Source organism: Sinohyriopsis cumingii, chromosome 4 (genome assembly GCF_028554795.1).
Source record: "Sinohyriopsis cumingii isolate HCF-2022 chromosome 4, ASM2855479v2, whole genome shotgun sequence".
NCBI lineage: Eukaryota > Metazoa > Mollusca > Bivalvia > Unionida > Unionidae > Sinohyriopsis > Sinohyriopsis cumingii.
The window spans coordinates 89,992,036-90,006,763 of record NC_142964.1 but is presented as its reverse complement, the minus strand read 5'-3'; the positions used below and the strand labels follow the sequence as shown (position 1 = coordinate 90,006,763).

Sequence of the window (14,728 nt, the reverse complement as noted above, 5' to 3'; positions counted from 1 at the left end):
GATGGCATTTTGACCACCCACGTTTAGACGAATGATTGAACGTCTATAATAACATCTGGTCATTTTATTTGCACAAATGTCGAGGGATATGACCTTCAGCAATAAAGCCATCTAGTTTGACTGTTCTCAAAATCAAGCACGTCGTTGGATGTTCTTACTCTAGAACTGTTGCTTAACATATGCTTTCTCACTCACCCTTCGTTTGAAGGGAAAGGTAATAAAATATCCACGATGAGATATGATGACCAGACGAGAGAGAGAGAGAGAGAGAGAGAGAGAGAGAGAGAGAGAGAAGAAATAAGACATAGTAATGTACTCGGCATATATAACTTTAATTATAGAAAACTTAACATGTGAAAAAAATGTTAGTAATTATGTATTCCTAATTTTTAATATAGTTCAATCCAATCATTGATGATCGGTGCATTAAAAAATTCATGAGTATGAAAATTACATGGACGAATTTTAAAGAACAATCTCTATTCATCGTTTGCCTCCAGCTTCGAACATTACAATGTAGAATAGCAAAGGGAAAACAGCACATTACCATTATTATATATACATATATACGTACATGCACAAAAAGGTATATAACAATGACAATAAGCAAGTTAAATACTTAGCTGCTGTTTTGTTACACATTGTAATCTAATTATAACATACTTAAGTAATTATATATATATATATATATATATATATATATATATATATATATATATATATATATATATATATATATATATATATATATATATATATATATTTAAAGAGGTTCCAGAGTCATAAATAAAATATTTGAATGACATAGCCAAACAATTCACTGAGGACTCTCTCTCTCTCTCTCTCTCCTGTTTCGTTCTCTTCTCTATCAGTCACACGTAAACAAAAACAGGTAATAACGGAAAGTACTTGTTTCAACAATGCTATTATAAGGTATGTATGTATGTATGTACACAATGAGATCGAGGAATATTGGCTAACTTCACTTAAACGTGAATATAAAATGTATGTGGATGTCACACTATGCTTAAGTAAATGGTGACGAGACATATCATTCACACCTTCTCCAGAACTCCAGAAAGAGCTTGCCTGGTTTGGTGTTTTGACGACACAGCAACACAGGTAGGTTATTTAGTGTAGGGGCAATTGTAATAATGTGCCTTGCCCATGTACGCACCACAACAGCACGATTAGAACCCGTATCCTTTCGACCATGAGTCCAGCACGCTACCTACTTAGCCACCGCGGCCCCTACGTTCTTTATTCTCCTGTACAGCATGCAAAAGAGCGCATTACGTTTATTCTGCATGCCAAAGTTCGTTTGATTCTAACACTGGTTTGATTTCATTTGGTTTAGAACGGCACTTTCGATACATTATTGTCAATTTCATGTTGTGAAAATGTGGCCTAAGAACCTTTCCCAGGACACCACCAGAGACAGCTGACCCGATCAGGCTTGGACATGTATTGAGCCCACAACCCTTGTATTACGAGTCCAACACTCAACCAACTAAGCCACAGCAGCTTGCGTAACAATGATGTATACATCAAAGCAATTTATAGGGGAAATCTTGAAACAGAAAGGTTAATTTTAACTCACAGAGGGACCGATCTGATCTTAAAATGTGGATTTTGCTCTGAGATATGTAACATGTGGCCTATATCTAGTTTCCATTTCAAAAATCTATTTGACTATCATGTAAGCTGATGCTGTAAAGATGCGTTTTGTTGAACCGTTTCCAAAATGCATCTTTCAATTTAGTTTAACAAAACTACTACATTTCAAATGATTACTAAAAATAAGTTAGACGTTACCTTCTCACGGACACTCATGGAAATCGACCGTTACATAATTTAGAGAAGTTTGTGTGATTGTACCTTTCAAACTGGTCATAACATGTCAAATTATTAATTTCCCGGTTCACTAGTTCAGTTTTCATTCTTTTAAAAATCTGACTTAAAGCATTAGTACTCTACTAGGAGATTGTAGAATAATGATAATTCAAAAGAATGCCATATAGTACAGAAGTCGACGAAATTTGTAAAACTGGAAATTTACGTATGGCTGAGAACTGCGTTTTTGAGAGAAAATACACATTCCTAATATAGTTTTCCAATCAGTTAACTTTCAAAAAATCTTTAAGACATTTATTCACGATATTGAAGTTTCTTCCTAATTTGTTGACTGTTTTGGAAATCTAGTCTTTCAAGACATCCTTAATTCAGGGAATCAGATAGTACTAATAACTGTAATCACATCACATATATTTATAAAACAATATATTTTCATTCAGTGACTGGTGCAAAAGAGCTGAGTGTCAAGTAGATGGTAGTTGTGAAACACTTGTGTAATTCAGCAATTAAGCTTTGCGGTTACCTTAAGTACATACGTAGAATATTTGACCTTGACTTAAAATTGAATCAACTCTTTGGCCACTCATAATTGATCAATTTGAAGACTGTGCTCATTTAATAAAATTCGAGTTCAAAATTATACTGACCAACGATAACAATTCTGCAAGCGGGATCAACAGAAATTTGTCCATGACTGACTTAGATGACCAGACTGCCATATTCTGCATCTTGGCATTCGTGCTATAAGCTTGCCTCGTGCTCATACAAAGTCCATGTTGTTGCCCAAAGTGAAAAAATTGTGTTACAAGCGTTGTTTCCCCTGGATGATCTCCTCTAGTATTTATTATTGAGAAACTCAGAAATGTTCTAGAACTTTTTTCACTGTTGGCTCAACTTTGTTTCAACACGATTTCAATTTGTTTAATAGATTGTGAAAAAAACGTAACCATGTTTTCATCAGTTTCGTTGAGACGCTGTTATTATAGGGAAGAAATGAAGGGTATATATATATATATATATATATATATATATATATATATATATATATATATATATATATATATATATATATATATATATATCTGCAACCTCTGAGACCCATCATATATTTTACTCACACATACACAGTTCAGGCGGACAGTTGTTATATTCACAATTTGTTGTGCACCATTTGTCCATGGAAGGTTTATTAAGTCCGCGACAAACTCGTCTACTGCGATTGATTTCCCCAGGACAGCTGCACTCACAAAGTCCTTTTGGACAATCTCCGGTTGGACACACACTGGTACACCACTTGTCAAAGTTGGTCTTGTTCTTCCACAGACCAATACCTCTACAAACTGGCTTGGTAATGCCATCGGCACACACTTTACTGGTCTGATTTCTGGCTAATGGCACTTTCGGAGCCGAATCTGTATTTTTTAAATTGGAGGCACTAATTTTAAGTACCGAATCACCTTGCCACACACCATTAGAAGTGGTTTCGCTGAATGTACTTGACGCGGTACCCTCCAGGCCAACAAATCGAAATGGATCTTTGAATCCTTTCGTATGCCCTGCTTTTTGGTTCTGCTGTGTATAAGTAGGAGCCCGGATGTTTCCTCGATTGGTCATTTCTAAAGGCGGGTAATCTCCATACTCTCCTGGTTCATGCGATGGGTTGCCATGCTCATTTGGGATGGTCTCAGTGTTTCCCCATTCCAAGTTCTCCATCACTGTAGGCATGATGTACATCATAGATTCGGACCCAGCAGCATTCCAAGAGGAAGGCGTCGTTTGCATGCCATTCCAAGATCTCCATGATCGAGTACTTGGATGCCATCCACTGTTCGATCCCCAGGCGGGGGCTATATCCTGGTGCTGGGCCTTTTGGTTGGCATGGTTCCATGATTGGGTTGTAGTGGCATATACATCAGAGTAAGTATGTTGTCGTTGATTGTAAGCAATATCTTGAGCGTCTGAGTAGTTTGGTGGAACGGAGTGTAAAGTCGGTGGTCGTGGAGTGGTGATGGTGGTTGTCTTAGATGTAGTGGTTTGAGGAGGAGTAGTGATTAGAGGTTTTACTACATCCCTTCCTATAGCGATGTCTGCACAGTTAATGAAATGTTCCTGTTTTCCGCAGCCGAGGCACTCTCCACCTTTTCCATCCGGACCCATGCTCTGGGCTTTAAAAGAAAGTAGAAGCTCTAAAAGTTTGAAACAAGACAAGTTTTTTCTTTATTTCATGTAATTAACCGATATCTTGTTTCCCAAAGTACTATTAATAACTACCTTCTTCGTGAAAATATGTTATAAATCTGAAAACTGAAGACGAACATTGTCTTAACTATCAATATAAAATATAACATCTTATTTCACAGTACACCTTATACAAATGGTTCTATTAGTTACGGATAGTTTTAAAACAGTGCTGTATTTAATATTAAAAAAAGGGCAAAAATTGATACTAACTGATAGATTTGTACAGATTTCCGACAAATATACATCGCTTTATTTACCTGCCACCCATTTCCACTGGAGGACACACTGTTTGCATTTGAGGCGAGGGGGAAGCATGACGTCCAGGTATATGATAGCCTTGCTGTCGGTGGTCGTGATGTGGTAGCGCGTGCCGTATCCAATGATATTTAAACGATTGTGGTCAAAACAGGCTTGGGTGGCTGTCTTTAAGGGATCGTTCACCGGACAGAGGCTGAATTCAAAGTAACCCATGTGGTTACTAGTCAGCTCGATCGTCACGTTGATTACTTGACCTATTTTGTATTGACGTGCCACCACTCCAAGGGCGTATTTACCCCCGGCCTCGTTTTCGCGCGGCCCTTCCCATGGATCTCCGCAGACACCACATTTGCCACCGTGAGTTTCGAAATGATTCTGAAAATTAAAAGAAAAGTCTATGAGATAATTGATAAAGAAATAATGCTAATGTGCGCTTTCAAAACTATAAAGTAAATGAAACGCCTCTTTCAAAAGCACTTAACATAACTGAAAATGAGCATATGTGTTAGTACTCGACAGTGAATAAGAATGATTATAACACAAGTGTCAAGAAAATCTCATCTGTCAGTGAATAAGAATGATTATAACACAAGTGTCAAGAAAATCTCATCTGTCAGTGAATAAGAATGATTATAACACAAGTGTCAAGAAAATCTCATCTGTCAGTGAATAAGAATGATTATAACACAAGTGTCAAGAAAATCTCATCTGTCAGTGAATAAGAATGATTATAACACAAGTGTCAAGAAAATCTCATCTGTCAGTGAATAAGAATGATTATAACACAAGTGTCAAGAAAATCTCATCTGTCCTACAAAATGATCTGCAGGAAATATCTAAATAAGTATATCAGTTTACAAAAATAAGGATAAAATAACAAACTTCTATCCAGTATTTCATTATGTTTAGCATTCTTTCAGATTACAGGCAGATTGTAAATTGAACAGCACATCGTTTTACATCCTGGAGAAGGAAAAGGGAGAGTGCTTGACAGGAATGAGTTACTTTATGACAAGGCTTTAAGGCAGGACATGCTTATTAATTACACTGTCCAAACCTCTAACGCCGTGTGCACTTGCACTTTATATTATAGAGGTTAAAATATGCAAAGACAAGAGAACTGTTCATTTAAAAAAAAATTTTAATTATATTTTCAGGTGACATAACTGACTTTATCAATTATGTACAGTTGAAGTACTTTCTACATTTCAATTGTGAAGTACACGCTGGGTTACAAAGGCACTGTTAGTAGTCAATGACGTTTCAAAGAAATCGGCGCATTGCTACCTATAGAATATGATTTGTACTTGAGTTCACTTTTGAACAACACATTGCATAGTTAAAACAGATTCCGTATTTAAAGACTGATATCATAGTTTACATATGCCATGTTTATAGACACATTGCATAGTTAAGACATATTCCGTATTTAAAGACTGATACCACTGTTTACAGATTCCATGTTTATAGACACATTGCATAGGTAAGACATTCCGTATTTAAAGACTGATACCACTGTTTACAGATTCCATGTTTATAGACACATTGCATAGGTAAGACAGATTCCGTATTTAAAGACTGATACCACTGTTTACAGATTCCATGTTTATAGACACATTGCATAGTTAAGACATATTCCGTATTTAAAGACTGATACCACTGTTTACAGATTTCATGTTTATAGACACATTGCATAGTTAAGACAGATTCTGTATTTAAAGACTGATACCACTGTTTACAGATTCCATGTTTATAGACACATTGCATAGTTAAGACAGATTCCGTATTTAAAGACTGATACCACTGTTTACAGATTCCATGTTTATAGACACATTGCATAGTTAAGACATATTCCGTATTTAAAGACTGATACCACTGTTTACAGATTCCATGTTTATAGACACATTGCATAGTTAAGACAGATTCCGTATTTAAAGACTGATACCACTGTTTACAGATTCCATGTTTATAGACACATTGCATAGTTAAGACAGATTCCGTATTTAAAGACTGATACCACTGTTTACAGATTTCATGTTTATAGACACATTGCATAGTTAAGACATATTCCGTATTTAAAGACTGATGCCATAGTTTACATATGCCATGTTTATAGACACATTGCATAGTTAAGACATATTCCGTATTTAAAGACTGATACCACTGTTTACAGATTCCATGTTTATAGACACATTGGATAGTTAAGACATATTCCGTATTTAAAGACTGATACCATAATTTACAGGTTCCATGTTTATAGACAGATTCCTTAGAAAAGACAGACTCCATATTAGAGAAAAAGATTCCGTGGTTAAAATAGATTCCAGAGAGTGTCTAGCCATTAATCCATTTCACTTAATTAGATTTTGGAAATGCAAATGTCAATATCAAATGCTAATAATGCAAACTTCATTAAAAAATAACTTTCTGGAATCTATCTTTCGATCGATTTGTCAATTTACCGAATCGCTGACCACCGCAGGAAAGTGTACTGTTCCTAACTTGCATGTCAGGTGGTGTCAGAACGGATCATACAATAGTCCAGGACCTGTCATATACGTATCCCTCATGGGGTAATAAATGTGTCAACTTACTGCAGCCTTCCGAGAATTTGCAGTCCAAGTTGTGGGGTCTTTTTCTAAATCCAAGTCGCAATAACAATCAGTAATAAGATAAACAAACTGTGGAGAGTCGCCATTGCTATTATAGATCCTCAATTAAATGATAAATTAGATAATGGGGAAAATTAAAAATATGTTGGACCAATAATTTTCCTCCATCACTCTTTCGCAGTCTAAATTATGTTTTGACTTCTCTACCAAATGCATAATCTAATAATAATAATAATAATAATAATAATAATAATAATAATAAATAAATAAATAAATAAATAAATAATAACAACAACAACAACAACAACAACAATAACAATAATAATAATAATAATAATAATAATAATAATAAAAACATAGAACTTAATTATATTAAAATGACTATGACAGAAATAAGTCGTACGTCATATATAAGCAATGCTATCTTATATGTTCTTTACTTGAACTACTGATGCTTTATTAGTTATTATATCTTAAAGACATTATTCTAACACAACTGATATATTCTAAATGTTATCTCAAATTATACAGGGACATATAAATATACACACAACCGAGTACTTACCACAAATCCTCCGCAGTTAAGACCCATGTCATTGTAGTTGACTGGGGTGTTGTATCCAAACCTCCACATGGAAGATCTCATTGCAGGCTCAATCATTCGACCATGTCCAGCCACCGAGGACACAAGACAAACGATAATGAAGATTAAATTTACAACCATTCTGCATTCAGTATTTTCGAAACAAAAATAATTAGACTAAATATACGGTCAAAAATAGACAAGAATTTCACCAACAATTATCAAAGGTTGTCTCCACAATGAAGATTCTATTCATGAGACAGGTTCAAAGAAAAACAGCTAAGTAGTGGTGCATGGACTGAGATGAAGAAAAACCGCCAGGCAGTTTAGCTGCGTAGGTGAACTTTATTTGGCCCTGTAACTACTTACCTGAGCCTAGTCAGCCAATCAGGACAGCCGAGTAGACGCCTTGAACGCATTTTGTGTGAACCAATCCAATCTTTTTTTGGAAGTCCTCCTAGTTAATAAACCGTTACAATGATGATTGATGCCCACTGCACCTGCACTACCAGCGGGATCATATCAAAGGGAACATATCATTTGCTATATATATATATATATATATATATATATATATATATATATATATATATATATATATATATATATATATATATATATATATATATATATATATATATATATATATATATATATATATATATATAATGGAAGATGTTGTTGTTATTATGGGGTTTAACGCCATTTGTCAAGATAGGCTCTAAATGGTAGCCAGTATAAATGGTGGAGGAAGAACCCGGGGAACCAACTACCCACATTGGTCTAGCCCGAAACTCGAACCCATGCAGTGTGTGTGTGTGTGTGTGTGTGTGTGTGATTAGGATTTTTGACGTAACTTTATTAAAAAAAATCAGTCATATCGCTACGATGTCTGCAGTGTGGCAATTTATAGTGATGTCTAGCACTAGGGCATCAAGCCGCAGACATGTAGCATGATGTCCCACCCAATCAAATTATCCTGACACCAGGCCGACCAATCCTAACACTAACCTCTTAATGCTGAGCGCCTAGCGAGGCAGCTGTTAGTACCATTTTGGAAGTTTTTGGTATGACTCGGCAGGGGTTCGAACACACAACCTCCCGTTTCCGAGGCGGACGCTTTAACCACTAGGTCACCAGAGCGGTCATGAACCCATGCAGATAGAGGTGAGATTGCAGGTTAGCGCTTTAAACCAATTGGCCACTCGGGGCCCTTGTAATGGAAGAATAAATCAGGTCAATAAATAAATACAAATTTAAGGAAAGAGTTTGTTTAATATATATGTGTTAAGGAAATTACGCCATTAAGAAGATCCACACTGTCCAAGATTTAATATACTCAAGGTAAATCGTTTGCTTTTATTTATATCTAATATCCAGTTTCGGAAACTGTGTTGGAAATATTATATTTTCTGACTGCACATTCTTTCAGACAGATCCAGCGCTAATGAAATAAAAAACAAAAAACAATATATACTAATTAAAAAAAATATGATTCCGATATGATGTTAATAATATTACAGTGGAAAAGAAAGATGTACTTATCTGTTGGGTAGAAATATTTTATCGCATGTGTCCATTTGCGATTTATATACTGCATATTGTTGTATTTGACCAGGTTTGTTCTTCAATTAGACAACTTATTTGAATTTTGGTTGCCTTGCAAGTCAAAATATGGATAAGCATGCACAATGTAGCAGTTACAAATTTTCTGTTTCTCAAAGGAACATGGGAGAAGTGTCGTTTGAGGTCAAGTCTTTAGCTGTGTTTGTAATTATGTTTCTTAAAAAACATAACTGGTGACAAATAATGCTGATTTTCTGGCCATTTAGTAAGTCAGAAATTAGTTGAACAAATTCGCATTTACTGAGCGTGAATGTTTGATGGACAAGTCACCATCATCATAATCTAAGTGTGTGTGTGTGTGTGTTTGTGATTTGGATTTTTAACTTAGTTTCAAAACTGTTTCAGTCATATCGCTATGATGTCTGCATTGTGTCAGTTTATAGATGTCTAGCATGATGCCCCACCCAGTCACATTATTCCGACACCAGGTCGACCAGTCCTAGCACTAACCTGTTAATGCTGAGCGCAAAGCGTCGCAGCTGTTAGTACCATTTTTATTAGTCTTTGGTATGACTTGACTGGGGCTCGAACCCGCGACATCCTGCATCCGAGGCGAACGCTCAAACCGCTTAATCCACCGGAGCGGTCTCTTCATGATCTTAAAGGTCAGGTATTGGTCCAAACTCGGGGCAGTTACGGTTAAAATTAACGCTTATCTTCCCGTTACAATTGCTGACTCTTTGTCAAAGCGATATTTTGATGGGTAATTCAACGAAAGCAATAAGGTGAAAGTGGTGAGCACATGGTTACTATCATGTTAACTGTAATATACAGTTACTTTAAAGCATGATTTTATCCGTAACAGAGAATCCAAAACTTATACAATCTTTGCTCATTGGCAATTGGCTTCGTACCTTGGGAATATTATAAATGCCAAAATTACCGAGGCTGATCCCGGTAAAGTAGTTTAGTTTGTACATTACTTTTGGAAGCATTTCCTTAACGCAGTCGATTCATAATTAGGTTGATGGCACGATATATGACATCGACGAGAAACATTAACCGCTTTGTTTATCCAGCTCATTTACATAAAATAATATTTTTATTACGCATGACCTCTAAAAACGACTTATCTTGTATCTTGTTGACTTTACGAGCCTTGATCATAACTCTCAGTGTGTTCTGGCAACTGTCTTTTCTTTTCCGCAGCTTGGATGTAACGTAAAAGTGATAGTACAGTCACTGTATTTGATATTACTGTACGGGCATCAGCGAACCCTCGATAAAATACATCTTCGCTAGCCAAGGGTCCGATAACCCTATCTACATTTTGGCGGATCAAACAGCTATATTGGTTCTTTGTCCTAGCGACAGCTATTGGATTTCATGTGTTGTCTCCCAGCTAACCAATATCGTGGTGCATTGTACGTCCGCCAAAAACGGTGGTTGCAATTGACCTAAAAAGGATACTTTGTAAGTTTAACATCGAAGGTATTACTATGTACGAGATCGAAGCCATTCCAGGTGTATTTGAGTGAAAGGTATTTGTGCAAACACGGACCGTAACATGAAAATTGCTTATTTATCAGTTCATTCAAGTTCTGTGCTCCTCTTGTCTCGATCACGTTGGAACTGTGTTGAACTTTTAACAACTTAATATTGATTGGATGAGAAATAGCTGCTCGATATGCGAAGGTCTGGATAGGGTTATCGTAACCTTGGCTAGCAAAGTATGCATGAAATAATGCGACCGTGTTATGCACATCTCATCATATAAGGTTTGCGAACTGTTACATGTCTTTATTTAATGTATTATACACCGTTGCTCCCTTAAAACGTTTTCTAATCGTTAAAAATTGTGCAACTACAGTTTCTAAGTATTTTCCCCCTGTAATTATATGTTCACCTCAGACTAGTAGGTCTTTGCTGAATTTGTCACACTCGAACGTTTATTATTACTTCAGCTTCATTGTCCCTATTGTCTGATCTAGCACGCATGTTGTCATAGGGATGACTTGACCTAATTAATACAATTCTTTATCACCGTTGCTACTCAATCATAAGTCGAGTCAAACAACATAGGCCTTTATCTGTTATCAGATAAACCGCAGCTATGTCAGGGTCCATGATGTTTGTTCTACTAATTACTCTTAACAAAATGCATAGATCCCGATCTGCCATCCTTTAAAGATATAAGTTGGCACTTCTGAGTTTGTGATCAATTTATTGGTGATTTATGGTATCAGAAATACTAGACTGAAAAGCTTAAGTGCCATTTTGTTTTTGTTTTTGTTTTTTTCCGGAGAGGCTACTGTGCTCTCCCACTTTTGTTAGTCATTCCTTCGCTCGCTCCTCGTTTGAATCTATTCGATTCCTCTTTCAGGAGACATGAATAAAAAAAAAACTCACATTATCGTGTACATATGTGCATGTTCTTCAGTATCCCAACGTTAGGCGACCATAAAACATTTAAGAAACCTGCATGACGGATTGACACACGCAGACATGCACTGAATCAAGAGTTCTGTCCCTTTTTCGATTAACGGATGAATCAAATGCTTATGAAATTTCAAACTGATGTCCAAAAGGAATCCAGTGTTTTATGCAGAGAATAACATTTACATAGTCCCGCTATTCGAAACCTCTCCTGTGTGGATACATTTTCATATGACCTGGAAACTTGTGATTTTTCACTAGAATTATATCTGTTGGGACATTGCTGTTACAAAAGACTGCACCATGCATGGCTCGTTTCTTTCTTGGATGTTGTGATCACTGAATTTGTTTTTAATAAGTTATGTAGCGAAGTGGCGATAATTAGATATTCAGACAGAAGAGTTGAAAGGTCATTATAAGGACAGCAATATGCATATTTATATGCATCGCTGACTACCCGTGATTCCCAATATTAGAAAAGCAGTTGTTTTAAGTTGTCGTCCCTAGCCAGTATTCATGTTTCACCAGGTATGGCAACGTTAACGTTCCTCTAACTGAGGAGACGAAACGAGAAGTGCAGTAGCGTACTAACGGGGGTGGAAGGAGGATAGACGGGGTGGTTGACCCGGGCGACAGAGGTCTTGAAGCGCCAAAACTTCTGGCGCCAGAGGTCTTGGGGTGCCAAAACAAACTTTGGGCCATCATCCTCGCCATGGGTGCAAGTCGTTAGTACACCACTGGTGGCGTACTAATTGACAGTAATATTTTACATAAGAGTCATGAGGATTAATGACGAAATAAGTATTTAAATGTACTCTAAGTCAGTATAACCGATATGGACGGGAACCGATATTACAAACCATAAACTGATATTTTGTATCACATTTTCATTCAAGAAGAGTGATTATTTAACATTTTTAATGCAGTGAAAATAATTGAAAAATTGAACTTGGTTTTCGTCTACAGAGCTATGATGACGAAAAAGAAATATGTTGAAGGTACTAGCTAGTTTGCATACATACATTCAGTACGATAAATGTAACCATCCAGTTTACTTTAATTACATTTAAAACCGAAATGAAGTCTGACAATTTACGCAAGGATGATATATACAGCGAAGAATTTTCCAGACATTGCTCGATTTGTTGCCATTAAATAAATAGTACGTCTTACTGACACCTAGGTGTTTTTGTTTCCTGGCCTATCAGCGTAGCCCGTGTACCATACGATTTAAAAACTCCTAAATCTACGAGATCAGCAATAAAAGTAACAGACAAATTTATACTAAAAACGTAATGTAATATAACAAGTTCAGGTAGAAAAGAAATAATTTGAGTAGCTCTCCTAAAGAAAATACGTATGACACTGACACTGTACAAATTTATTGCAGTGGCTTTAGCAGCTCTTGTTACACGCACTACATTAACATGTTTCACACGTTGTTACTTTGTCATTAACATGCTCTTTTATTAACCCTTTCAAATATTGTGTCCCATATTTATTTCCAGCTGTGATAGAGGCACTCTTTAACTTCGAGCACGTTCCAGTTGTTATTGCATTTGTACATTTTGTGCATTATATTTATCAGATTCTATTACTTAATTTTTAATTTTCTTGATGGTGGTGTTGTAAATAATCTTTCGGCTGCCGGTGGAAGTTCTCCACACTTATCATTTGTGGTAACCGTGTATTACATGTTCTGCCTCTTTTACCCGTTTTTCAAAGGGTTCATAGGTGGCTAGTGTGATCATCACTGTTTTCCCAAGTACTTTATTTGATGTCTCATACAATTGTTTGATCAAAAATGTATAGTTAGGAAGAGCTGGGTTTATTTAGTCCGCCTGAAATTCACCTAGTAGCAGACGAAGTAGGAACAATTTGTCTACAAATTGATTCCTCAGCATTTAATTCTTTAAAAATGTATTTTAATTCTTTTACAAATCTGAATCCTCCAGCTTGTTTCTCTATTCAGCTATGAACTATAAGTTTATAACCACCGCTATTGGTAATCTTCAGAATAGATATATTGTTAGATCGTTCTATGAATTTGATGTATTTGTCATTTTACTGTCTCAATACATACAGTTTGCATATTTACTTACAAAGCCCAAGCCTACTTCATAAACATAGTTTCTGACATGTTCCTCCAATGTAGTTTTGTTCTTTTCATGTTCAAACTGTATATCTGATACTTCATCTATACGTTTTGTAACTTGATTATCAAACCACTTTTAAATAGTTGTAGCATCATCCAACAGTGTCTTTTACTTATAGTGTAGAATCACAATCATCTTCTTATAATGGATTGTTTGACTTTTTGAATTCGAAAAATTGCTGAATAAATAAACAATGATGAATTTTAGAAAATCATTCAGCAAGTACAACTCCTATGTTATGCATGGAATATAAGTTTTTATTATTTCATTTAGATGCCGGAAAGACCTATTGTGTCCCTTACCATTTATTTTGTGGATCGTGTCCCACGCATTCCTTATAGCGGAATGAGTAACTTTCCATTATGTTTAATTGTGCAGGTTTAGCATGGAATGTGCGGTCCTACTTAAATATTCATTCGCTGGACTATTGTTTAATTTTCTCAGTGCTGCTTGACGTTGTCTAATGGCCTCTGTACAACATTCAGTGAACCAAGTTTTGGGAATTTTTGTTTTAAAGAGAAAGATGAAAACGTAGGAATGGATTGAACATTATCATTGACGTTTTTAAAGGTATCTCTGTTAATCCTAGTTTTGCAAAGTGTTTCAAACTTTACCCAGTTGCCCTTCGTTCATTTCTGGTGTGAAATTGACTCATCTCATCAATGGTAGATTGATGAACAAATGATTGTTAGAAACAGATTTGTAATGAAGCAATTACATTTATTTTTTATATTTAAAATTCAAAATGCATTTTGTTATGTGCTGGACCGCTATACTTTCCTCTTAATATTTTTGTTTTCATTTCATTAACATATTTATTTTTAACATATTTTTTTTTCTTCATTAATACTTCATAATCTACTTTTGGAATATTTTATTCCACATATAAAAAAATGAGTAAATGTTTTCTGTTTCTCTTTAAAGTATTGGTTGGTATTTCCTGTGTATTGATTTGAAACACAGATATAACCGCGATGAGGAATGAGTATTGTGTTTGTTTTGATTGTCATGCACATCTCAGT

General features: G+C 35.7%; 1 protein-coding gene across 1 annotated transcript; it reads right to left on the bottom strand.

Moving 5' to 3' along the window:
- Positions 1 to 313: 313 nt before the first annotated feature.
- On the bottom strand, positions 314 to 7,892 carry LOC149801641 (uncharacterized). The gene is made up of 3 exons (XM_089955910.1): positions 7,531 to 7,892; positions 4,353 to 4,728; positions 314 to 4,019 (listed from the first exon to the last, which is right to left on the bottom strand). Exons 1-3 carry the CDS (start codon positions 7,687 to 7,689, stop codon positions 2,965 to 2,967), a joined length of 1,590 nt encoding a protein of 529 aa, XP_089812036.1. The 5' UTR covers positions 7,690 to 7,892; the 3' UTR covers positions 314 to 2,964.
- Positions 7,893 to 14,728: the final 6,836 nt, after the last annotated feature.